At 45.2% G+C, this 25,813-nt stretch overlaps 1 protein-coding gene across 1 annotated transcript in view; it reads left to right on the top strand.

Moving 5' to 3' along the window:
- Positions 1-25,813, top strand: part of LOC119978247 (voltage-dependent L-type calcium channel subunit alpha-1S-like) — a 642,412-nt gene that overhangs the window by 542,479 nt on the left and 74,120 nt on the right. The window contains 1 exon segment of the mRNA XM_038819727.1: positions 9,778-10,013. Coding sequence (XP_038675655.1) covers positions 9,778-10,013 — 236 coding nt within the window.

Raw genomic sequence — 25,813 nt, 5'->3', positions numbered from 1 at the left:
ATCCTTCTGCAGCCCCTTGCTTCCTCAATACTACCTGTCCCTCTACAGATCTTTGTGTCATAGACATCGAACAAACAGTGGAGGGAGAATAAACTCGGTTTGTTCTCACTGGAACGACGGAGGTTGAGGGGCGATCTGATAGAGGTCTACAAAATTATGAGGGGCATAGACAGAGTGGATAGTCAGAGGCTTTTCCCCAAGGTAGAGGGGTCAATTACTAGGGGGCATAGGTTTAAGTTGCGAGGGGCAAGATTTAGAGTAGATGTACAAGGCAAGTTTTTTACACAGAGGGTAGTGGGTGCCTGGAACTCGCTGCCGGAGCAGGTGGTGGAAGCAGGGACGATAGTGACATTTAAGGTGCATCTTGACAAATACATGAATAGGATGGGAATAGAGGGATACGGACCCAGGAAGTATAGAAAGATTGTAGTTTAGTCGGGCAGCATGGTTGGCACAGGCTTGGAGGGCCGAAGGGCCTGTTCTTGTGCTGTACTTTTCTTTGTTCATGCGAGGATCTTACCCTTAACACCGTGTGCCCCTAAATTATTTCACAGTCTCCTCTGCGGCATCTTGTCAAAGGCCTTCTGGAAATCTAAATAAATCATGTTCACTGGTTCTCCTTTGTCGAACTTCCTTGTTACCTCCTCAAAGAACTCGAACATATTTGTCAGACATGACCTTCCTTTGACAAAGCCGTTCTGACTCAGTCCTATTTTACCATGCACTTCTAAGTACTTTGCGATCTCATCTTTCATAACAGACTCTAAAATCTTACCAATGACCGAAGTCAGGCTAACTGGCCTCTCATATCCCGTCTTCTGCCTCCCTCCCTTCGTAAACCGAGGTGTTACATCAGCCATTTTCCAGTCCTCTGGGACCCTTCCTGCCTCCAGTGATTCCTGTAAGATCACTACCAATGCCTCCACAATTTCCTCAGCTATCTCTTTTAGGACCCTGGGGTGTAGTCCATCCGGGCCAGGTGACTTATCCACCTTCAGAACTTTCAGTTTCCCCAGAACCTTCTCCTAAGTAATGGTCACTGCACTCACCTCTGCCCCCTGAGTGTCCTGGAGCTCATGTGTCCATGAAGACTGATGTAAAGTAACTATTCAGTTCACCTGCCATTTCTTTGTTTCATAGAACATAGAAAAGTACAGCACAGAACAGGCCCTTCGGCCCTCGATGTTGTGCCGAGCAATGATCACCCTACTCAAGCCTAACGTATCCACCCTATACCAGTAGCCCCCCCCCCCCCATTAACCTTACTTTTTAGGACACTAAGGGCAATTTAGCATGGCCAATCCACCTAACCCGCACAACCTAACCCAGTCCAAAGATGTGCGGGTTAGGTGGATTGGCCATGCTAAATTGCCCGTAGTGTAAGGTTAATGGGGGGATTGTTGGGTTACGGGTATACGGGTTACGTGGGTTTAAGTAGGGTGATCATTGCTCGGCACAACATCGAGGGCCGAAGGGCCTGTTCTGTGCTGTACTGTTCCATGTTCTATGTTCTATCTTTGGACTGTGGGAGGAAACCGGAGCACCCGGAGAAAACCCACGCACACACGGGGAGGACGTGCAGACTCCGCACAGACAATGACCCAGCCGGGAATTGAACCTGGGACCCTGGAGCTGTGAAGCATTTATGCTAACCACCATGCTACCGTGCTGCCCAAATCTTCCACCATTCACCTTAAATTTATATCCCCTTGTAATGAGAACAAAGAACAAAGAAAATTACAGCACAGGAACAGGCCCTTTGGCCCTCCCAACCTGCGCCGATCCAGATCCTTTATCCCAAACCTGTCGCCTATTTTCCAAGGATCTACTTCCCTCTGTTCCCCGCCTCTTCATATATCTGTCTGGATGCATCTTCAATGATGCTATCGTGCCTGCCTCTACCACCTCCGCTGGCAAAGCGTTCCAGGCACTCACTACCCTCTGTGTAAAAAATCTTTCACGCACTTATCTCCCTTAAACTTTCCCCCTCTTACCTTGAAATCGTGACCCTCTTATAATTGACACCCCCACTTTTAGAAAAAGCTTGTTGCTATCCACCCTGTCCATACTTCTCATAATTTTGTGGACCTCAATCAGGTCCCCCCTCAACCTCCGTCTTTCCAACAAAAACAATCCTAATCTACTCAACCTTTCTTCATAGCTAGCACCCTCTATACCAGGCAACATCCTGGTGAACCTCCTCTGCACCCTCATCCACATCCTTCTGGTAATGTGGCGACCAGAACTGCACGCAGTATTCCAAATGTGGCCGAACCAAAGTACTATACAACTGTAACATGACCTGCCGTCTCATGTACTCAATACCCCGTCCAATGAAGGCAAGCATGCTGTATGCCTTCTTGACCAATCGACCTGCGTTGCCACCTTCAGGGTACAATGGACCTGAACTCCCAGATCTCTCTGTACATCAATTGTCCCCAGGACTCTTCCATTGACCGTATAGTCCGCTCTTGAATTGGATCTTCCAAAATGTATCACCTCGCATTTTCCTGGATTGAACCCCATCTGCCATTTCTCTGCCCAACTCTCCAATCTGTCTATATTTGGCTGTATTCTCTGACAGTCCCCCCTCGCTATCTGCAACTCCACCAATCTGTATCATCCGTATCATCTGCAAACATGCTAATCAGACCACCTATACCTTCGTCCAGATCATTTATGTATATCACAAACAACAGTGGTCCGAGCACGGATCACTGTGGAACACCACTAGTCACCGTTCTCCATTTTGAGACACACCCTTCCACCACTGTCTCCTGTTGCCCAGCCAGTTCTCTATCCATCTAGCTAGTACACCCTGAACCCCATGCGACTTCACTTTTTCCATCAACCTGCCATGGGAAACTTTATCAAACGCCTTACTGAAGTCCATGTATATGACATCTACAGCCCTTCCCTCATTAATTAACTTTGTCACTTCTTCAAAGAATTCTATTAGCCTGCACAAAACCATGCTGCCTATCACTGGTAAGTCTATTTTCTTCCACGTCAAGCTCGCAGGTCTATAATTCCCTGAATTATCCCTGCTACCCTTCTTAAACAAAGGGACAACATTAGCAATTCTCCAGTCCTCCGGGACCTCACCCGTGCTCAAGGATGTTGAAAAGATATCTGTTAAGGCTCCAGCTATTTCATCCCTCGCTTCCCTCAGTAACCTAGGATCGATCCCATCCGGACCTGGGGACTTGTCCACCTTAATACCTTTTAGAATACCAAAAATTTCCCCCTTCCTTATGCCGACTTGATATAGAGTATTTAAACATCCATCATGTCCCTTTCCTTGGTGAATACCGATGCAAAGTACTCATTAAGAATCTCGCCCATTTCCTCTGACTTCACACATAAATTCCCTCTTTTGTCTTTCAGTGGGCCAATCCTTTCTCTAGTTACATTCTTGCTCCTTATATACGAATAAAAGGCTTTGGGATTTTCCTTAACCCTGTTAGCCAAAGATATTTCATGACCCCTTTTAGCCCTCTTTATTGCGCATTTGAGATTTGTCCTACTTTCCCGATATTCCTCCAAAGCTTCATCAGTTTTAAGTCGCCCAGATCTCATGTATGCTTTCTTTTTCATCTTAGCTAGTCTCACAATTCCACCCGTCATCCATGGTTTCCTAATCTTGTCATTTCTATCTCTCATTTTCACAGGAATATGTCTGTCCTGCAGTCTAATCAATCTTTCCTTAAAAGACTCCCACATTTCAAATGTGGATTTACCCTTAAACGGCTGCTCCCAATCCACATTCCCCAGTTCCTGCCGAAATTTGTTACACTTGGCCTTTCCCCAATTTAGCACCCTTCCTTTCGGACCACTCTCGTCTTTGTCCATGAGTATTCTAAAACTTACGGAATTGTGATCGGTATTCCCAAAGTAATCACCGACCGAAACTTCAACCACCTGGCCGGGATCATTCTCCAATACCAGGTCCAGTATGGCCCCTTCCCGAGTTGGACTATTTACATACTGCTCTAAAAAAACTCTCCTGATGCTCTTTACAAATTCTGCTCCATCTACGCCTCCAACACTACATGAGTCCCATTCAATGTTGGGAAAGTTAAAATCTCCCATCACGACCACCCTATTGCTCCTACATTTTTCTCTAATCTGTCTCCATATTTGTGCCTCTACTTCACGCTCGCTTTTGGGAGGCCTGTAGTAAAGTCCCAACAATGTTACTGCACCCTTCCTATTTGTTAGCTCTACCCATATTGCCTCAGTGCTCAAATCCTCCATAGTGCCCTCCTTAATCACAGCTGTGATATCATCTCTGACCAGTAATGCAACTCCTCCACCCCTTTTACCGCCCTCTCTATCCCTCCTAAAGCATCTATACCCTGGGATATTTAGTTGACAGTCTTGCCCTTCCCTCAACCAAGTCTCAGTAATACCAATAACATCATATTCCCAGGTACTAATCCAAGCCCTAAATTCATCTGCCTTACCTGCTACACTTCTTGCATTAAAACAAATGCACCTCAGACCACCTGTCTACTCTTCCCCTTAGTCACAATGAGTTTATTATCTAGTACCGGGTGGCAGTATGAACAGGCGGGAACAGAGGGAAGTAGACCTTGGAAAATAGGAGACAGGTTTAGATAGAGGATCTGGATCGGCGCAGGCTGGGAGGGCCAAAGGGCCTGTTCCTGTGCTGTAATTTTCTTTGTTCTTAGTTCTCTTTGTACCTTACTGGCTTGGTTGCTGCCTCTTTACTGACCTCTAACTTCCTAATCTGGTTCCCATCCCCCTGCCACATTAGTTTAAAACCTCCCCAACAGTGTTAGCAAAAGCACCCCTGAGGACATTGGTTCCAGTCCTGCCCAGGTGTAGACCATCCGATTTGTAATGGTCCCACCGCCCCCAGAACTGGTTCCAGTGTCCCAAAAATCTGAACCCCTCCCTCCTGCACCATCTCTCAAGCCACGTATTCATTGACTATTCTTGAATTTCTACTCTGACTGTCTCGTGGCACTGGTACCAAACCTGAGATTACTACCTTTGAGGTCCTACTTTATAAACTTGTCTCCTAACTCCCTAAATTCTGATTGTAGGACCTCATCCCGGGGAAAAAGTCTCTGACTCTCTACTCTATCTATTCTCCTGATCATCTTATAAAGCTCTATCAAGTCACCCCCCATCCGTCTCCGTTCTAATGAGAAAAGGCCTAGCACCCTCAACCTTTCCTCGTAAGGCCTACTCTCTATTCCAGGCAAAATCCTGGTAAATCTCCTTTTCACCTTTTCCAAGGCTTCCACATCCTTCCTAAAATGAGGCGACTAGAACTGCACACAGTACTCCAAATGTGGCCTTACCAAGGTTTTGTACAGCTGCATCATCACTTCACGGCTCTTAAATTCAATCCTTCTGCTAATGAACGCTCGCACACCATAGGCCTTCTTCACAGCTCTATCCAGTTGAGTGGCAACTTTCAAAGATCTATGAACATAGTTTCCTATTATTACTTCTCCAATCACGTTTTCCAGTGGTCCAATGTCTATTTTTGCCTCTCTCTTACCTTTTATATATTGAATAATTATCTTCTTTTATATTACTAGCTAACCTGCACTCATATTTCACCTTCTCTCCCCTTATTGCTGTTTAGTTGTCCTCTGCTTTTAAATGATTCCCAATCCACTGGCTTCCCACTAATCCTTGCCACTTTGTATGCTTTTTCTTTTCCTTTTAAGCTGTCCTTGACTTCCCTCGTCAACCATGGATGCCTTGCCCTTCCCTTAACATGTTTCCTCCTCCTTGGGATGTATTTCTGCTGTGCCTCTCGAATAACCCCCAAAGAACTCCTGCCATTGCTGTTCCCATATCTTCCCTGCTCGTCTCCTTTTCCAATCAACTCTGGCCAGTTCCTCCCTCATGTCTTTGTGGTTACCCTTATTTCATTACAAATGACTCCAGCTTCTCCCTCTGAAACTGCAGGGTAAATTCTATCATATTGTGGTCACTGCTCCCTAAGGGTTCATAGAACAAACATAGAAAATACAGTGCAGAAGGAGGCCATTCGGCCCATCGAGTCTGCACCAACACACTTAAGCCCTCACTTCCACCCTATTCCCGTAACCCAATAACATTTGCCGATCCCCCCTCTACCCCCTCTGCGGCCAGCCCATCCCATCCTTAATACCCTTCTGACAGAGCACCGACGCAGGTCATAATGTTGTGCACAGTTGTTTAATGTGAACAAGTGAACAAATATATATTATATACAGCTTTGTGCCCTAGCCCTTATCACTATAATGTGCCCTGCACCCCTGTCAGCTTAACTGGTGTCCACCTGTCTGGTCTTACGGGCCCTAATACTATGCCTAGATGGATCCCTAGGCAGTAGATCAGGAGTGGAGGAGGCCTGCAGTGATTCCCACCCTGTGACCTGGGTCCCCTTTGGTGGCCATCTTCTGGGACAGCCGGGCCTGGATGGCCATCGGGCTACTCCATGAGATGGGGGTGCAAGCAGAGCTAACCTCTGAAGCTACCCGGCACTGCCAGTCCTGGTGGTGCTGCTCATGGCGCTCATGCCCTGGCCCAGTGCACGGCAGCGGTTGGCAATTTCCTCCCCACCGCAGGGCCCCCCTCTCCTCCGCAGTGTCCAACAGGGTCTCGGGTTCTGCGTCGGTGAACCATGGTGCCGTTCTCCTTGCTATGATCTTTTTGGCTGGGTTGGTGTGTGTGCGGAGGGGCATGTTTTATGTGGCTGCAGCTTATCAGCCTCTCGATCATCAATCCCAACTCTGGCAAATCAAAAACCATTTTTGATTGGAATCAGTCGTGCTCCATGTGGTGCTAGTGCTAGCCCCTTAATGGTCGATGAATTGGTCTGGGAACAGCGTCAATTTGGCTGTCATAGAACACCACCAATTCAGTCCCGGCATCAACACTAGGGGCGGGATTCTCCGTCAGCCGTGCCAAAATCGGGAAAGGCGATAGGGTGGAAAATCGGTTTTGACACTGAAATCGTGGAGGGCGCTGGGTTCATGACAAACTGCAATTCTCCACTGCCTGAACAGCGGCATTGTGGCGGTATGAATGTGAGCACTGCCATTGGTGCAGAGCATGGGTTTCCCATTGGCTCTGGCTGGTCATGTGCCTCTCGTCCAATTGGCTGGGACTAGTCATGTGACTGCTCACAATTGGTCGAGAGGCAAGTAGACCCCGCCTCCGAGGTGGGGTATAAGTACCCAGAGTTCCCGACGGTCGGCCTTTCTCTGTAGTTGACCACCACGCTAACAACTAACTGATTAAAGCCACAGTTTGGATCTTCATCGTGTCTCGAGTCCAATTGATGGTACATCAGCCATCAATGCGTTCCATTCCGCACATACAGTAAACGTCGTTTGCATGTCATTAGCGGGCCTGACCCGGTATTATCCGGGGCCTCCATGATTCTCCACATCCACTGGGGGGGAATTCCCAATGGCGAGGTTCACTTGTGCTTTTAAAAATCGAGAAACAGGCACCTTGGCTGACGAAGGAGAGAGAGGAGGTACGACAGGGAGAGGCGCGACCATGGGCTGCCGGTCCTGACACTGGCTGGGCTGGGGTCCTGCCAGGGACGAGGGCGGGGTGTCTAAGTATGGACTAAACCGGTGAGAAATTCCCCAGGGCCCAAAATAGTGACTGAGTGTCATTAGATAGAGCTGAGAAACTCACTGGCAGAGCTGGCGGGAAACTCCCAGCAAAACCCGCCACAAATAACACTTAGAAATCTTTACCTTAGATCATGCCCTATAACTTTTGTTAACTACTCTCTCCACCTGTTCTGTCACTTTCAATGATCTTTGCACATATACACTCGGTCGTTCTGCTCCCGCATCCATTTTGGAACATTACCCCTTATTTTGTATTATGTTTCTTCCTACCAAATGCATCATTTGCATTACCAAATGCAGCATTAGGGGCTGGTTTAGCTCACTGAGCTAAATCGCTGGCTTTTAAAGCAGACCAAGCAGGCCAGCAGCACGGTTCGATTCCCGAACCAGCCTCCCCGGACAGGCGCCGGAATGTGGCGACTAGGGGTTTTTCACAGTAACTTCATTGAAGCCTACTCATGACAATAAGCGATTTTTATTTCATTTTTCATTTAATTTTCATCTCATATTTCTCCGCATTGAACTTCATCTGCCACCTATCTGCCCACTTGAGCAGCTTATATGTGTCCTTTTGGAGTTCCACACTGTCGTCCTCACAGTTTAAAATACTTCAAAGTTTTGTATTATCCGCAAAGTTTGAAACTGTTCCCTGCACAGCAAGATCTAAATCATTAATGTATATCAGGAACAACAAGGTTCCCAATACCGATCCCTGCGGAACACCACTACAAATCTTATTCCAACATGAAAAATATCCATTGACCATTACTCTGCTTCCTATCATTCAGACAATTTGAGTCCACATTGCGACTGTCGCTTTCATTCCATGAGCTTTTCTCACAAATCTGTTGTGTGGTACGACATCAAATGCCTTCTGAAACCTGCGTACATCAAATAGAACATACAGTGCAGAAGGAGGCCATTCGGCCCATCGAGTCTGCTCGAACCCCCTTCACTTCCACCCTATCCCAATAACCACTCCTAACCTTTTTGGTCACTAAGGGCAATTTATCATGGCCAATCCACCTAACCCGCATATCTTTGGACTGTGGGAGGAAACCAGAGTACCCGGAGGAAATACGCAGACATGGGGAGAAAGTGCAGACTCAGCACAGACAGTGACCCAGTGGGGAATCGCACCTGGGACCCTGGCACTGTGAAGTCACAGTGCTATCCACTTGTGCTACCATGCTGCCCCACTAGCATTATCATCATCGACCCATTCTGTTACTTCTTCAAAAAACTCCAGCAAGTTGTTGAACATGATTTCCCCTCTCGAAATCCATGCTGACTCTTCCTTATCACCCCACATTTTTCCAGGTGACTACTAATTCTACCCCAAATATTTTTTTTCTTGAAGCGTGCCATTACTGATGTTAAACTGATTGGCCTGTAATTGCTGGGGCTATCCTTACAATCTTTTTTGAACAAGGACTTAACATTTGCAATTCTCCAGTCCTCTGACACTCCTCTGAGTGGAGAGAAGACTCGAGAACAACCTAACTCACTGATCACTCTAACTGAGACGAATTGATGACTGACAATGACGTTGCCCTCATAACATCAGGAATGACTCCATGACATTGTGAAATGCCAGATGATTTGGATATGGCAGTGATAACTCTGAATAAGCAGCAGTGATTCAAAGTGATCAATTAAAAATCCCAAATAGTCATAGTGAGTAATAATGAAACTAAACAATTCATAGTGATCACATGGCCATCTAAATGAGTAAAAGTATGTGACTTTGCTCTTTCTAGCAGTCACTGTCATGTCCATTCTTTAGCAAATTCAAAAGCATAAATACCGGGTCACTGCCTTCGCGGAGTCTGCACGTTCTCCCTGTGTCTGCATGGGTTTCCTCCGGGTGCTCCGGTTTCCTCCCACAAGTCCCATAAAGACGTGCTGTGAGGTAATTTGGACGTTCTGAATATTCCCTCTGTGTACCCGAACAGGCGCCAGAGTGTGGCGACGAGGGGCTTTTCACAGTAACTTAATTGCAGTGTCACTGTGAGCCTACTTGTGACAATAAAGATTATTATTATTGAAACAGAAATAGATTTTGAGAATAGGTATAGTTTTTGTTGTAAGTATGTGATAATTGGCTCATTTCAGTTGTGACTGTTCTCACAATCAGGTTTAAATGTTGTCTTTACAGAGAACAGGAGGACTATTTGGAGAACAAGCTGATTCCTACCCAATGGACAGAAGTGGTTCCTTTCAGCATCAGATCACAAGCCAGCGACCATTACAATTCAGTAAATCAGAGGCTCGAGGGGACGAGGCAGAATCGCCACAGAGCAGACCGACAGATTCACCATTCAATACGACCATATTTTTCCCATCGACTGACAACCCAAACATAAATAACGCAAATAACAAAGCACTAAGCAGGTAATGCTGCCAGGCTCTCACGCACACTGTACTCATAATAATAATAATCTTTAATTGTGTCACAAGTAGGCTTACATTGCAATGATGTTGCTGTGAAAATCGTCTAGTCACCACACAGCAGCGGCTGATCGGCCACACTGAGGAAGAATTCAGAATGTCCAATTCACTGAACAATGCTCCGGTTTCCTCCCACAAGTCCCGCAAGACGTGCTGTCAGGTAATTTAGACATTCGGAATTCTCCCTCTGTACCCGAACAGGCGCCGGAATGTGACGACTAGGGGCTTTTCACAGTAACTTCATTCCAGTGTTAATGTAAGCCTACATGTGACAATAAAGATTATTATTACTTGTGGGAGGAAACCAGAACACCTGGAGGAATCCCAAGTAATGCATGTTACATTACTTTACATAATTTATACATTACTCTTTTGAACCAGCCGAGTTGTTGAAATGAGCCGTAGTCTCCTTGTCAAGATAAACTAATTTATTGAGTAATATAACTAATATTGTGAGTTCTTTTTACTTAATTGACTCGTAAAACAAATGAACAATCATAACTATAACTAACTAAATTATACAATACAATACTTTGATAACTAATAACTTCTTCTCTCGAGCTTTCCTACGTCTGTTCTTCTGCACTCCTGATACACACTCCTTCAGAAAGAGTGGGAAAACTATTTAAATAGGTCCTGACAGTGAGACATCTAGTGGTAAATTGACTGTACTAGCATTACATATATTGATCATGTATATTGATATACAGAGATCATGAGAGTGCAGACACCGAACAGACAGTGACCCAAGCCAGGAATGGAGCCCAGCAGGTGGCAGTACAGAACTACCACGTGACTCTATACTTCGAGTGTCAAAAGATAGTCGTGTTAGTGGATGGTCACACTTGCAATCGCTCTAGTGTCATGTGAGAGTCCCTTTAAGAAAAGTGTGTTTTATCAAATTGCTGCAGTGATGTCATTGTGTGGGTGGAGCTGGAATGTGATTATACTTTTTACTTTCTTTTTGAGCTGGAAGCTCTTTTTGGCTCTGTGTTTTAATTTCGCTTTCAGTTGGGGAGCTGCATTGAAACCAACCTGATGTATACTGGTCTCTCTCTGTATGTGGACGCCTTTCTCCGCCTTCCCATTGGACTGTGGGAAATGAGGGCTTGAGGTGATGTGGTAAAAAGTGTAATTTGTTGAAAATTCTTTCCACTCATAACTCTAAAAATATGGGCCATTGTCAGACATGACCGTACGAGGAATACCATGCCTGGCAAATATTTCTCTGCATGCTTTGATTACAGTATTGGATGTAAGATCACTCAACTTCATGACTTCAGGAAAATTTGAATAATAGTCAATGACTAATATAATAATAATCATTTATTGTCACAAGTATGAAGTTATTGTGAAAAGCCCCATGCAATCCTTGCCAAGTGAATGAAAGAGATCGATACCTATTTTCACCCATGGTGATGTAACGATGTCATGCTGTTGTAATGATTCCTTGCATTGTTGACTCTGATGTGTTTGAAACGTTGAACATGATGAGATCATGTCTGAAATATCTTTATCAATACCTGGGAAATAGATTGATTGTCTGGCTCAGCGTTTACATTTCTGGGAGATTAGAGGACTGGGAAATCTTTAGGGGGCAACAGAAATCTACTAAAAAAGCTATAAAGCAGAGTAAGATAGAGTATGAGAGTAAACCTGCTCAGAATATAAAAACAGACAGTAGGGGCAGCAGGGTAGCATGGTGGTTAGCATAAATGCTTCACAGCTCCAGGGTCCCAGGTTCGATTCCCGGCTGGGTCACTGTCTGTGTGGAGTCTGCACGTCCTCCCCCTGTGTGCGTGGGTTTCCTCCGGGTGCTCCGGTTTCCTCCCACAGTCCAAAGATGTGCGGGTTAGGTGGATTGGCCATGCTAAATTGCCCGTAGTGTCCTAATAAAAGTAAGGTTAAGGGGGGTTGTTGGGTTACTGGTGGATACGTGGGTTTGAGTAGGGTGATCATGGCTCGGCACAACATTGAGGGCCGAAGGGCCTGTTCTGTGCTGTACTGTTCTAAAAGTTTTTACAAATATATAAGACAAAAAAGAGTGGCTAAGGTAAATATTGGTCCTTTAGAGGATGAGAAGGGAGTTTTAATAATGGGAAATGAGGAAATGGCTGAGGAACTGAACAGGTTTTTTGGGTCGGTCTTCACAGTGGAAGACACAAATAACATGCCAGCGACTGATAGAAATGAGGCTATGACAGGTGAGGACCTTGAGAGGATTGTTATCACTAAGGAGGGAGTGATGGACAAGCTAATGGGGCTAAAGGTAGACAAGTCTCCTGGCCCTGATGGAATGCATCCCAGAGTGCTAAAAGAGATGGCTAGGGAAATTGCAGATGCACTAGTGATAATTTACCGAAATTCACTAGACTCTGGTGTGGTCCCGGTGGATTGGAAATTAGCAAACGTGACGCTACTGTTTAAAAAAGGAGGTAGGCAGAAAGCAGGAAATTATAGGCCAGTGAGCTTAACTTCGGTAGTAGGGAAGATGCTGGAATCTATCATCAAGGAAGAAATTGCGAGGCATCTGGATAGAAATTGTCCCATTGGGCAGACGCAGCATGGGTTCGTAAAGGGCAGGTCATGCCTAACTAATTTAGTGGAATTTTTTGAGGACATTACCAGTGCAGTAGATAACGGGGAGCCGATGGATGTGGTATATCTGGATTTCCAGAAAGCCTTTGACAAGGTGCCACACAAAAGGTTGCTGCATAAGATAAAGATGCATGGCATTAAGGGTAAAGTAGTAGCATGGATAGAGGATTGGTTAATTAATAGAAAGCAAAGAGTTGGGATAAATGGGTGTTTCTCTGGTTGGCAATCAGTAGCTAGTGGTGTCCCTCAGTGATCCGTGTTGGGCCCACAATTGTTCACAATTTACATAGATGATTTGGAGTTGGGGACCAAGGGCAATGTGTCCAAGTTTGCAGATGACACTAAGATGAGTGGTAAAGCGAAAAGTGCAGAGGATACTGGAAGTCTGCAGAGGGATTTGGATAGGTTAAGTGAATGGGCTAGGGTCTGGCAGATGGAATACAATGTTAACAAATGTGAGGTTATCCATTTTGGTAGGAATAACAGCAAACGGGATTATTATTTAAACAATAAAATATTAAAGCATGCCGCTGTTCAGAGAGACTTGGGTGTGCTAGTGCATGAGTCACAGAAGGTTGGTTTACAAGTGCAACAGGTGATTAAGAAGACAAATGGAATTTTGTCCTTCATTGCTAGAGGGATGGAGTTTAAGACTAGGGAGGTTATGTTGCAATTGTATAAGGTGTTAGTGCGGCCACACCTGGAGTATTGTGTTCAGTTTTGGTCTCCTTACTTGAGAAAGGACGTACTGGCGCTGGAGGGTGTGCAGAGGAGATTCACTAGGTTAATCCCAGAGCTGAAGGGGTTGGATTATGAGGAAAGGTTGAGTAGACTGGGACTGTACTCGTTGGAATTTAGAAGGATGAGGGGGGATCTTATAGAAACATTTAAAATTATGAAGGGAATAGATAGGATAGATGCGGGCAGGTTGTTTCCACTGGCGGGTGACAGCAGAACTAGGGGACATAGCCTCAAAATAAGGGGAAGTAGATTTAGGACTGAGTTTAGGAGGAACGTCTTCACCCAAAGGGTTGTGAATCTATGGAATTCCTTGCCCAGTGAAGCAGTTGAGGCTCCTTCATTACATGTTTTTAAGGTAAAGATAGATAGTTTTTTGAAGAATAAAGGGATTAAGGGTTATGGTGTTCGGGCCGGAAAGTGGAGCTGAGTCCACAAAAGATCAGCCATGATCTAATTGAATGGCGGAGCAGGCTCGAGGGGCCAGATGGCCTACTCCTGCTCCTAGTTCTTATGTTCTTATGTTCTACGCCGAGATGACCTTCGTCAAGCCTAGTAAGCATTTCTGACGTCATTCTGTCCGAAATGACGATTCGATCCTGTCGGCAAAATACAATCCAAGATACTCCGTTCAGACTGTATGCTCTGGTATCGTGGACAATCACCTTTTGCCCAACCATGTAAATGATGTATAACTTTGGTCAAAGAGGCATATTTCTGTGTTTCTATGCAAATTTGTTGAAGCTTTGAATCAGAGGCTGGAAGTAACCCTCTGAAAAGTTGCAGGTGAGAATCAATGTTATTGACTGATTTGTCTTGAAGAATATGATGGATCTGGATAGAGTGTCAGCTATGATTAAACTTTACCTGGAATGCATATAAGATTAAAATCATATCTGCGCAATTTCATCATAAGTTGTTGTAGTCTTGGTGCCATATCATTTAAATTATTTTCACTGATGTGTACAAGTGGACGATGGTCTGTTTCTACAATAAGCCTTGGTAAACCATAAACGTAGTCGTGAAACTTGATAGTTCCAGTCACAAGTCCAAGACACTCCTTTTCAATCTGGGCGTACCTACACTCAGTCGCAGTCATGGATTTGGATATGTCAGTAATGGGAACCCAATTATTGAAATGGTCTTGTTTAAGTAGAACTGCACCTGTGCCATTCTGAATAGCATCAGGTGAAATTTTAGTGGGCTTGGTCGGGTCAAAGAAGGACAAGCTGGGAACTTGGATCAACTGTTGTTTCAGATCTGTCCATTCTTCAGTGTGACTCTGAGTTCAGTTGAAATCAGTATTCTTTCTGATCAGCTGACATAATGCAGTTGTTCTACTGGAAAGATTCTTGATGAACTTCCCTAGAAAGTTAACAAATCTGAGAAAGCGAAAGCCTACTTTCTTGTCTTGCAGTATTTGCATTGATTTTATGGCTTGTACTTTGTCTTTGTCCGGCTTGATACCATTAGCTGTAATGATGTCACCTACGAATTTCAAAGAGGAGGTGGCAAACATACATTTAGTTTGGTTCAACTTTAAATCAAATTTATGTATTCTTTTACACTTCTCTGAGACGACTCATGTGTTCTTCTGGAGCTGTAGACCAGATGCTTATGCCATCTACATAAACCTTCAATATTCTCTGTCATTTGTACCATTATAGAATTAAATGCACAAATGATTCCGAAGGGCATTCCGTTGAAACAATACCTCCCGAAAGGTGTGTTGAAGGTACAGAGGAGCTTGCTGGAGTCATCAAGCTGCATCTGCGAAATGTGAATATTTCTAGAATTTCATTAGTTTGCATTTTGCAATGGTCATCGAATTTCACAATTACTTGATCAAACCTCGGCTTATCTTCTCCATCAGCAAAATTAAACGAATTGTATATTTCAATTGCTTGCTGTCCTGCTAGGGACAGAAGTAAAGCAGTCAGTCTTGCTTCAGTTAGAGCTGAAATTGTTGTTTAAACAACTTCCAATTTAAATTGAGATTACTAGTGGTCTTTAGATGTCTGGGAGCTTGGACGTCCGAAGTTGCGATGATTTCACCAGTCGAATAGTTGATTCTGATTTTTCTTGTTTTTGTTCAAATTTCCTTTACTAATCAATTTTAAAAGCCTAATTTAACCTGGTACCATGTTAATACTTTGCATAATATATATTTCTCTTTTGAACCAGCCGAATTGTTGAAATGAGCCGTAGTCTTTGTATAGAACATAGAACATAGAACGATACAGCGCAGTACAGGCCCTTCGGCCCTCGATGTTGCACCGACATGGAAAAAAAAACTAAAGGCCATCTAACCTACACTATGCCCTTATCATCCATATGCTTATCCAATAAATTTTTAAATGCCCTCAATGTTGGCGAGTTCACTACTGTTGCAGGTAGGGCATTCCACGGCCTCACCACTCTTTGCGTAAAAAACCCACCTCTGACCTCTGTCCTATATCTATTACCCCTCAATTTAAGGCTATGTCCCCTCGTGCTAGCCACCTCCATCCGCGGGAGAAGGCTCTCGCTGTCCACCCTATCTAACCCTCTGATCATTTTGTATGCCTCTATTAAGTCACCTCTTAACCTTCTTCTCTCTAACGAAAACAACCTCAAGTCCATCAGCCTTTCCTCATAAGATTTTCCCTCCATACCAGGCAACATCCTGGTAAATCTCCTCTGCACCCGTTCCAAAGCTTCCACGTCCTTCCTATAATGAGGCGACCAGAACTGTACGCAATACTCCAAATGCGGCCGTACTAGAGTTTTGTACAACTGCAACATGACCTCATGGCTCCGGAACTCAATCCCTCTACCAATAAAGGCCAACACACCATAGGCCTTCTTCACAACCCTATCAACCTGGGTGGCAACTTTCAGGGATCTATGTACATGGACACCGAGATCCCTCTGCTCATCCACACTACCAAGAATTTTACCATTAGCCAAATATTCCGCATTCCTGTTATTCTTTCCAAAGTGAATCACCTCACACTTCTCCACATTAAACTCCATTTGCCACCTCTCAGCCCAGCTCTGCAGCTTATCTATGTCCCTCTGTAACCTGCAACATCCTTCCGCACTGTCTACAACTCCACCGACTTTAGTGTCGTCTGCAAATTTACTCACCCATCCTTCTGCGCCCTCCTCTAGGTCATTTATAAAAATGACAAACAGCAACGGCCCCAGAACAGATCCTTGTGGTACGCCACTCGTACTGAACTCCATTCTGAACATTTCCCATCAACTACCACTCTCTGTCTTCTTTCAACTAGCCAATTTCTGATCCACATCTCTAAATCACCCTCAATCCCCAGCCTCCGTATTTTCTGCAATAGCCGACCGTGGGGAACCTTATCAAACGCTTTACTGAAATCCATATACACCACATCAACTGCTCTACCCTCGACTACCTGTTCAGTCACCTTCTCAAAGAACTCGATAAGGTTTGTGAGGCATGACCTACCCTTCACAAAACCATGCTGACTATCCCTAATCATATTATTCCTATCTAGATGATTATAAATCGTATCTTTTATAATCCTCTCCAAGACCTTACCCACCACAGACGTTAGGCTCACCGGCCTATAGTTACTGGGGTTATCTCTACTCCCCTTCTTGAACAAAGGGACCACATTTGCTATCCTCCAGTCCTCTGGCACTATTCCTGTAGCCAATGATGACCTAAAAATCAAAGCCAAAGGCTCAGCAATCTCTTCCCTGGCTTCCCAGAGAATCCTAGGATAAATCCCATCCGGCCCCGGGGACTTATCTATTTTCACCTTGTCCAGAATTGCCAACACTTCTTCCCTACGCACCTCAATGCCATCTATTCTAATAGCCTGGGTCTCAGCATTCTCCTCCACAACATTATCTTTTTCTTGAGTGAATACTGACGAAAAGTATTCATTTAGTATCTCGCTTATCTCCTCAGCCTCCACACACAACTTCCCACCACTGTCCTTGACTGGCCCTACTCTTACCCTAGTCATTCTTTTATTCCTGACATACCTATAGAAAGCTTTTGGGTTTTCCTTGATCCTACCTGCCAAAGACTTCTCATGTCCCCTCCTTGCTCGTCTCAGCTCTCTCTTTAGATCCTTCCTCGCTTCCTTGTAACTATCAAGCGCCCCAACTGAAACTTCATGCCTCATCTTCACATAGGCCTCCTTCTTCCTCTTAACAAGAGATTCCACTTCTTTGGTAAACCACGGTTCCCTCGCTCGACCCCTTCCTCCCTGCCTGACTGGTACGTACTTATCAAGAACATGCAATAGCTGTTCCTTGAACAAGCTCCACATATCCAGTGTGCCCAACCCTTGCAGCCTACTTCTCCAACCAACACATCCTAAGTCATGTCTAATGGCATCATAATTGCCCTTCCCCCAGCTATAACTCTTGCCCTGCGGGGTATACTTATCCCTTTCCATCACTAACGTAAAGGTCACCGAATTGTGGTCACTGTTTCCAAAGTGCTCACCTACCTCCAGATCTAACACCTGGCCTGGTTCATTACCCAAAACCAAATCCAATGTGGCCTCGCCTCTTGTTGGCCTGTCAACATATTGTGTCAGGAAACCCTCCTGCACACATTGTACAAAGAACGACCCATCTAATGTACTCGAACTATATCTTTTCCAGTCAATATTTGGAAAGTTAAAGTCTCCCATAACAACTACCCTGTTACTTTCGCTCTTTTCCAGAATCATCTTCGCCATCCTTTCCTCTACATCCCTAGAACTATTAGGTGGCCTATAGAAAACTCCCAACAGGGTGACCTCTCCTTTCCTGTTTCTAACCTCAGCCCATACTACCTCGGAAGAAGAGTCTCCATCTAGCATCCTTTCCGCCACCGTAATACTGTCCTTGACTAGCAGCGCCACACCTCCCCCTCTTTTGCCCCCTTCTCTGAGCTTACTAAAACACCTAAACCCCGGAACCTGCAACAACCATTCCTGTCCCTGCTCTATCCATGTCTCTGAAATGGCCACAACGTCGAAGTCCCAGGTACCCACCCATGCTGCCAGTTCCCCTACCTTATTTCGTATACTCCTGGCATTGAAGAAGACACACTTCAAACCACCTACCTGAACACTGGCACCCTCCTGCGAAGTCAAATCTGTGCTCCTGACCTCTATACTCTCAATCTCCCGTACCCCAAAACTACAATCCAGGTTCCCATGCCCCTGCTGAATTAGTTTAAACCCCCCCAAAGAGCACTAACAAATCCCCCCCCCAGGATATTGGTGCCCCTCAGGTTCAGATGTAGACCATCCTGTCTATAGAGGTCCCACCTTCCCCAGAAAGAGCCCCAGTTATCCAGAAATCTGAATCCCTCCCGCCTGCACCATCCCTGTAGCCACGTGTTTAATTGCTCTCTCTCCCTATTCCTCATCTCACTATCACGTGGCACGGGCAACAACCCAGAGATAACAACTCTGTTTGTTCTCGCTCTGAGCTTCCATCCTAGCTCCCTAAAGGCCTGCCTGACATCCTTGTCCCCTTTCCTACCTATGTCGTTAGAGCCAATGTGGACTACGACTTGGGGCTGCTCCCCTTCCCCCTTAAGGACCCGGAAAACACGATCCGAGACATCACGTACCCTTGCACCTGGGAGGCAACATACCAAACGTGAGTCTCTCTCGCTCCCACAAAATCTCCTATCTGTGCCCCTGACTATTGAGTCCCCAATTACTAATGTTCTACTCCTTTGCCCCCTTCCCTTCTGAGCAACAGGGACAGACTCCGTGCCAGAGGCCCGTACCCCATGGCTTACCCCTGGTAAGTCGTCCCCCCCACAAGTATCCAAAACGGTATACTTGTTACTCAGGGGAACGACCGCAGGGGGTCCCTGCACTGACTGCTTCTTCCCAGTCCCTCTTACAGTTACCCATCTATCTCCAGTCTTTGGTGTAACTACTTCCCTGAAGCTCATATCTATGACCCCCTCTGCCTCCCGAATGATCCGAAGTTCATCCAGCTCAAGCTCCAGGTCCCTAACACGGTTTTTGAGGAGCTGGAGTTGGGTGCACTTCCCACAGATGAAATCAGCAGGGACACTGACGGCGTCCCTCACCTCAAACATTCTGCAGGAGGAGCATTGTACTGCCTTCCCTGACATCACCTCTAGATTAAAAAAAAAACAAGAAAAAGAAAAAGAAAGGAAGAGCTTACCTGATATTCCCTCAAACCCTGCTCCCGCTGAAAGTTAAGCAAATTTAAAGGCACTCACTCACCTTCACGACAGGCCCCTGCTCCCGCTTCCCAACCACCGTGGGGTGGGAAACACTCACGAAGTGTTTTGGGTTTAACTGTCACTTGCCAACAGCCCCTCCACAAACCACCTTCAACTTAGGCTGACCGCACTGCACGTATGCAAATTCCCCCAGAACAGCTGATCAGTAGCTCTGCTCTGCTGCCCTCTGCTGGATGCTTGTCTTCACTCAATCTCCTTGGGTCTCCTTCGCCGGTTCCCCTTCAACTTAGGCTGACCGCACTGCACGTATGCAAATTCCCCCAGAACAGCTGATCAGTAGCTCTGCTCTGCTGCCCTCTGCTGGATGCTTGTCTTCACTCAATCTCCTTGGGTCTCCTTCGCCGGTTCCCCTTCAACTTAGGCTGACCGCACTGCACGTATGCAAATTCCCCCAGAACAGCTGATCAGTAGCTCTGCTCTGCTGCCCTCTGCTGGATGCTTGTCTTCACTCAATCTCCTTGGGTCTCCTTCGCCGGTTCCCCTTCAACTTAGGCTGACCGCACTGCACGTATGCAAATTCCCCCAGAACAGCTGATCAGTAGCTCTGCTGATACTAAATTAGTATAAAAGATAAACTAATTTATTGTGTGATATAAATAATATTGTGAGCTCTTTTTTCTGAATACTCAACTAGTAAAACAAATGAGCAATCATAAATATAACTAACTAAATTATACAATACAATACTTTGATAACTAATAACTTCTTCTCTCTCTATCTTTCCTAAGTCTGTTCCCTCTGCACTCCTGATACACACTCCTTCAGAAAGAGCAGCAAAACTATTTAAATAGGCCTGACAGTGAGACATCCAGTGGTCAATTGACTGTACTAGCATTACATATATTGATCATGTACATCAGGGGTGGGCAAACTACGGCCCGCCAAAGGTCTTTATGCGGCCCACCAAGTCATTTTTTTAAAAACATTTTTAACATTTTTTTTAAGGTTAATGTTGGGTTACTTACTGGTATAGGGTGGATACATTGACTTGAGTAGGGTGATCATTGCTCGGCACAATGTCGAGGGCCGAAGGGCCTGTTCTGTGCTGTACTGTTCTATGTTCTATATGGGGCGCCCAGAATCATAACAGGGTGAAGTAATTATTTTACTTAATATACTATACGGCCCTTTAAAATTGTGAATTTCTGAATGTGGCCCTTGCACGGAAAAGTTTGCCCACCCCTGATGTACATTGATATACAGAGATCACTAGAGTGCAGAAACCGCACAGACAATGACCCAAGCCAGGAATGGAACCCAGAAAACGGCAGTACAGAACTACCACATGACTCTATACTTCGAGTGTTGGGAGATAGTCATGTTAGTGGATGGTCATACTTGCAATCGCTCTAGTATCATGTGAGAGTCCCTTCAAGAAAAGTATGTTTTATCAAATTGCTGCAGTGATGTTATTGTGTGGGTGGAGGTGGAATGTGATTCTGCTTTTTACTTTCTTTTTGAACTGGAAGCTCTTTTTGGCTCTGGGTTTTAGTTTCGCTTTCAGTTGGAGAGCTGCATTCAAACCAAGCTGATGTATACAGGTCTCTATCTGTAGGTGTTTATAGCACTTGATAATTTAAAAGTGACAACTGTTCTCTGTAGAGAATTCAAACCGACTGTCCTTGTTAAAAAGTGTTTTGGCTTATGGATGTTGTTGGGAAAGTTACTAATGGTTACCTATAGAGTACCGTGTCTTTTTTGCGGGTTATCAGTGTTGGTAGTTGGTAAGGTGTTTACTGTGGGTTTATAACATGTTAACTGGATTAATAGAATAAACCTTGTTTTGTTTGAAGAATATTTTAGATCTCGGTTGCATCACATCTGTAAAGTGGGCCCTTATGCTCCCCATAACCAAAATCTATTAAAAGCTGTGGGTCAGGTGAACACCAGGATATACTTTGGTGTTCTCTGAACCCTGGCCCATAACACTAGGATAATTTATTACATATAGTTTTTTAAATATATTTCTCATAAGTGTTTTGAACCTCTCATTTTTTTAGCAGCAAATATTTAATTAGTCAAGAACTAGACATTCTATTGTGCATTATGTTATGGGCCAGGGTTTAGAGAATCCCAAAGTGTATCATGGAGTTCACCTGATGCACAATTGTCAATAGGTTATGGGGAGCACATGGGCTTACCTTACAGGTGTGATGCACCAGAGATCCACAGCACTTTGAAATTAAAACAGTGTTTCTTTATGAAACCAGTTAACACTTTATAAACCCACAGTAAACATCTTAACAACTATCAACACCAATCCTCCCCACAGATACAATATTCTATAAGTAAACCTTAATCTTGCCTCATTAACATCCATAAGACAAAATACCCTTTTTAATCACAGAGATCAGGTTTAAATTCTCTACTGAGAGAAGTCAGCATTTTGAAATCACCCAATTGACCTGGAGACTGTCTTTAGTTTGCAGAGAGATACTTATAAGCTCCTTGCTTTGCCTGCAGCTATCCAGCTCTCAAAACAAAACTAAACACACCCTGTAGCAAACAGCCTAAAACAAAAGTAAAGCAGACAGACAGCTTAGCTCCACCCTCACTCAGATATCACTGATAAACACCCATTTCTTAAAGGTACATTACACTGTACACCATCCAACTCCCCATCGTCACATTACGTTTTGTAATATCTTCACCCTACTCAAGCCCACACCTCCACCCTATCCCCATAACCCAGTAACCCCACCCAACACTAAGGGCAATTTTGGACACTAAGGGCAATTTAGCGTGGCCAATCCACCTGACCTGCACATCTTTGGACTGTGGGAGGAAACCGGACCACCTGGAGGAAACCCAGGCACACACGGGGAGAACGTGCAGACTCCGCACAGACAGTGACCCAAGCCGGGAATTGTACCTGGGACCCTGGAGCTGTGAAGCAATTGTGCTAACCACTATGCTACCGTGCTGCCCAATGTGCTTCTAATATCTCTGTTGAATGGCATTTGTGCTGGTGAAAGTCTTGAAACTAATGGAGTTGCTCTGTATGATAATAAAGCTAAATGTATGTCAGATTGTGAATCATTCGCTTTACTGATAAGTTGTTTAATTATGTGAATGCCATTTTCTACCTTTCCATTGGATTGTGGGTAGTGTGGGCTCGATGTCACATGTTGAAAATTGTAGTTGTTTGAAAATTCGGACCATTTCCAACTTGCAAAACATGGACCATTATCCGACTGTTTCTGGAATTCTATGTCGTGAGAATGTTAGTTTACATGCCTTGATGACTGAAGACGATGTAAGATCTGGCAGTTTCATTACCTCCGGGTAGTTTGAATAGTAATCCATGATGAGAACGTAGTCACGACAAATTTCATGGGAGAGGTTGATCCCTACTCTGTCCATGGTGATGTGATGAGTTCAAGTTGTTAAAGTGTTTCCTTGCGATGTGCAGGTTGGTGTCTTTGACAGCTTTTGCATGTTATTACCATGTCAGTGATATCCTTGCTGATCCCAGGCCAGCATACTGCCTGTCGTCCTCTCCTTTTACATTTTTCGATACCGAGGTGTCCCTCGTGAATTTTCTGTAGGAGTTCTGAACGAAGACTTTGATCTTGTCTTAACAATAGACAATTAACTATTGTTAAATCTGTTTGAATATTGCAGTATTGAGGACAACACTCTTTCGGCCATCCATGTTGCATTACCATCAGAAGTGTTGCGTCTTTCATTGTTTCGTGCTGTATTCATTTCAGTTTATCATCAGATGCCTGAAGATTCTATGTGCACAGTTAAGCCTGAACTTCCATGTCTCTGATGAATTCCATTAGTGTGCTCTCTGTGGCAATGGAACGTGATAGAGTGTCTGCACTTTCCCAGGTGTATATATCATGTTGAAATCATACCTTCGTAATTTCATCATGATACCCTGGAGTTTGGGTGTCATGTTGTTTAAATTTTTTTCAATGATGTGGACCAACGGCTGATGATCCATCTCCACAGTGAAGGTTGGAATGTCGTGAAATAATCATGGAATGTAATTTTTCCCTTGAGTAATCCGAGACATTCCTTTTCTATCTGTGCATATCTGCACTCTGTTGCAGTCATGGCTCTTGAAGCATATGCTACAGGAATACAATCAGAGTGTTCATCTTGCTGTAAGAGAACTGCTCCTATTCCATCCTGATTTGTGTCAGTGGATATTTTAGTTGCTCTTTTCGGATCGAAGAAAGCAAGTATCGGTGCAGTCATAAGTTGTTGTTTTATGTGAATGCCGTTTCCATTGGTTTTGATGACTTTGTCTCCATTCAAAAGTGGTGGATTTTCTGATCAGATTTCTTAATGCAGATGTTCTTGAAGACAGGTTTGATACAAACATGCCCAAAAAGTTTACAAAACCCAGAAACCTCAGAACAGCTTTCTTATCTTCTGGTGGTTTCATATTTTGAATTGTTGCTCTTTTTGTATCATCAGGGGCGAAATTTTCTGACCCCCAGCAGGGTCGGAGAATCGCCTGGGGCCGCCGAAAATCCCGCCCCCACCGTGGCAGAGATTCTCCGCCACCCGGGAAGTGGCGGTGGCGGGAATCTCGTCACTCCGATAGGAGAGGACCCTGTGGTGATTCTCCGGCCCAGATGGGCCGAAGTCCCGCCGCTGGGAGGCCTCTCCCGCCTCCGAGGTTTGAACCACCTCTGGAACAGCGGGATCAGCGGCGCGAGGGGGTCCCGGGGGGGGGGGGGGGGCGGGGTGCGATCGAACCCCGGGGGGTGCCCCCAGGGCGGCCTGGCCCGCGATCGGGGCCCCCCCCCGATCAGTCTCCGGGCCAGTGCCCTGGGTGCACTATTTCTCCACCGCGGCCGCCACGGCCCTCGCCATGGCGGAAGCGGAAGAGAACCCCACATCGCGCATGCGCTGGCAATGACATCAGCAGCCAGCTGCCGCTGACGTCATTGCCGGCGCATGCGCCGACCGGCGAAAGCCTTTTGGCCAGCCCTGCTGCCGGGGGCGCCGGTTTTTTGCACCAGTCTTCTGGTGCAAACCGCTCCAGCGCGAGGCTGGCCCCCAAAGGTGGGGAGAATTCCCCACCTTTGGGGAGGTCTGACCCCTGAGTGGTTGGCGCTACTCCCCTACGCCGGCACCCTCCATCACGCCGGGTAGGGGAGAATGCCGCCCCTGGTTTGATTGAGAGGATATGGTATCTTCCAAGAATTTCAATGAGGTTTGTGCAAATGTGCACTTCACCTGATTCAATTTTAATCCGAATTTATCGATTCTCTCAAAAACTTTTCTTAAGCGATGGATGTATTCTTCCTCGGTCGTGGACCAAATGATGATGTCGTCAACATACACCCTCACACCTTCAATTTCCTCTGTCATCTGTTCCATTATCCATTGAAATATTTTGGATGTGGATATTATTCCAAACGGCATACGGTTGAAACAGAAGTGTCCAAATGGAGTATTGAAAGTACATAATAATCTGCTTGAGTCGTCAAGTTGCATTTGCCAAAATCCCTGTGAAGCGTCGAGCTTTGTGAAGATGCGACCATTCGCCACCTTACTTGTGATTTCTTCACGCTTTGGGATGGGATAGTGTTCCCTACAAATATTTTTATTTAAACCTTTCGGATCTATGAAGAGTCGAAGATCTCCAGATAGTTTTTTTAAATAAATTTAGAGTACCCAATTCATTTTTTCCTATTGAGGGGCAATTTAGTGTGGCCAATCCACCTAGCCTGCACATCTTTGGGTTGTGGGGGTGAACCCCGTGCAAACATGGGGAGAATGAGCAAACTCCACACGGACAGTGACCCAGAGCTGGGATCGAACCTGGGACCTCTGCATCATGAGGCAGTAGTGCTAACCACTGTGCCATTGTGCTGCCCTCCACACGGCTTTTTAACGCAAACCAATGAACTGACCCAGTCAGTTGGTTGTGTGACTCGAGATATGATACCTTGGGTTTGAAGTCAGTCAAGTTCTAGTTTTAACCTTTCTTGCAAAGGAGCAGGAATTCTCCTAAGCGGATGACTTGCTGGTTTGGCATCCTTCGTGAGTAAAATTTTATACTGGAACAGTAATGTGCCCATACCTTTAAATACATCAGAGCACTGTTGTAGGATGTGCTGGATTTTGTCCTCCATATTTGATGTACCTTGAGTAGTCTTGTATATTCGTCAAGCAAGCTGCAAGC

The sequence above is a fragment of the Scyliorhinus canicula genome, chromosome 15 (genome assembly GCF_902713615.1).
Source record: "Scyliorhinus canicula chromosome 15, sScyCan1.1, whole genome shotgun sequence".
NCBI lineage: Eukaryota > Metazoa > Chordata > Chondrichthyes > Carcharhiniformes > Scyliorhinidae > Scyliorhinus > Scyliorhinus canicula.
Note: the sequence above shows the minus strand (reverse complement) of the source record. Positions and strands in the feature narration are given on the sequence as shown.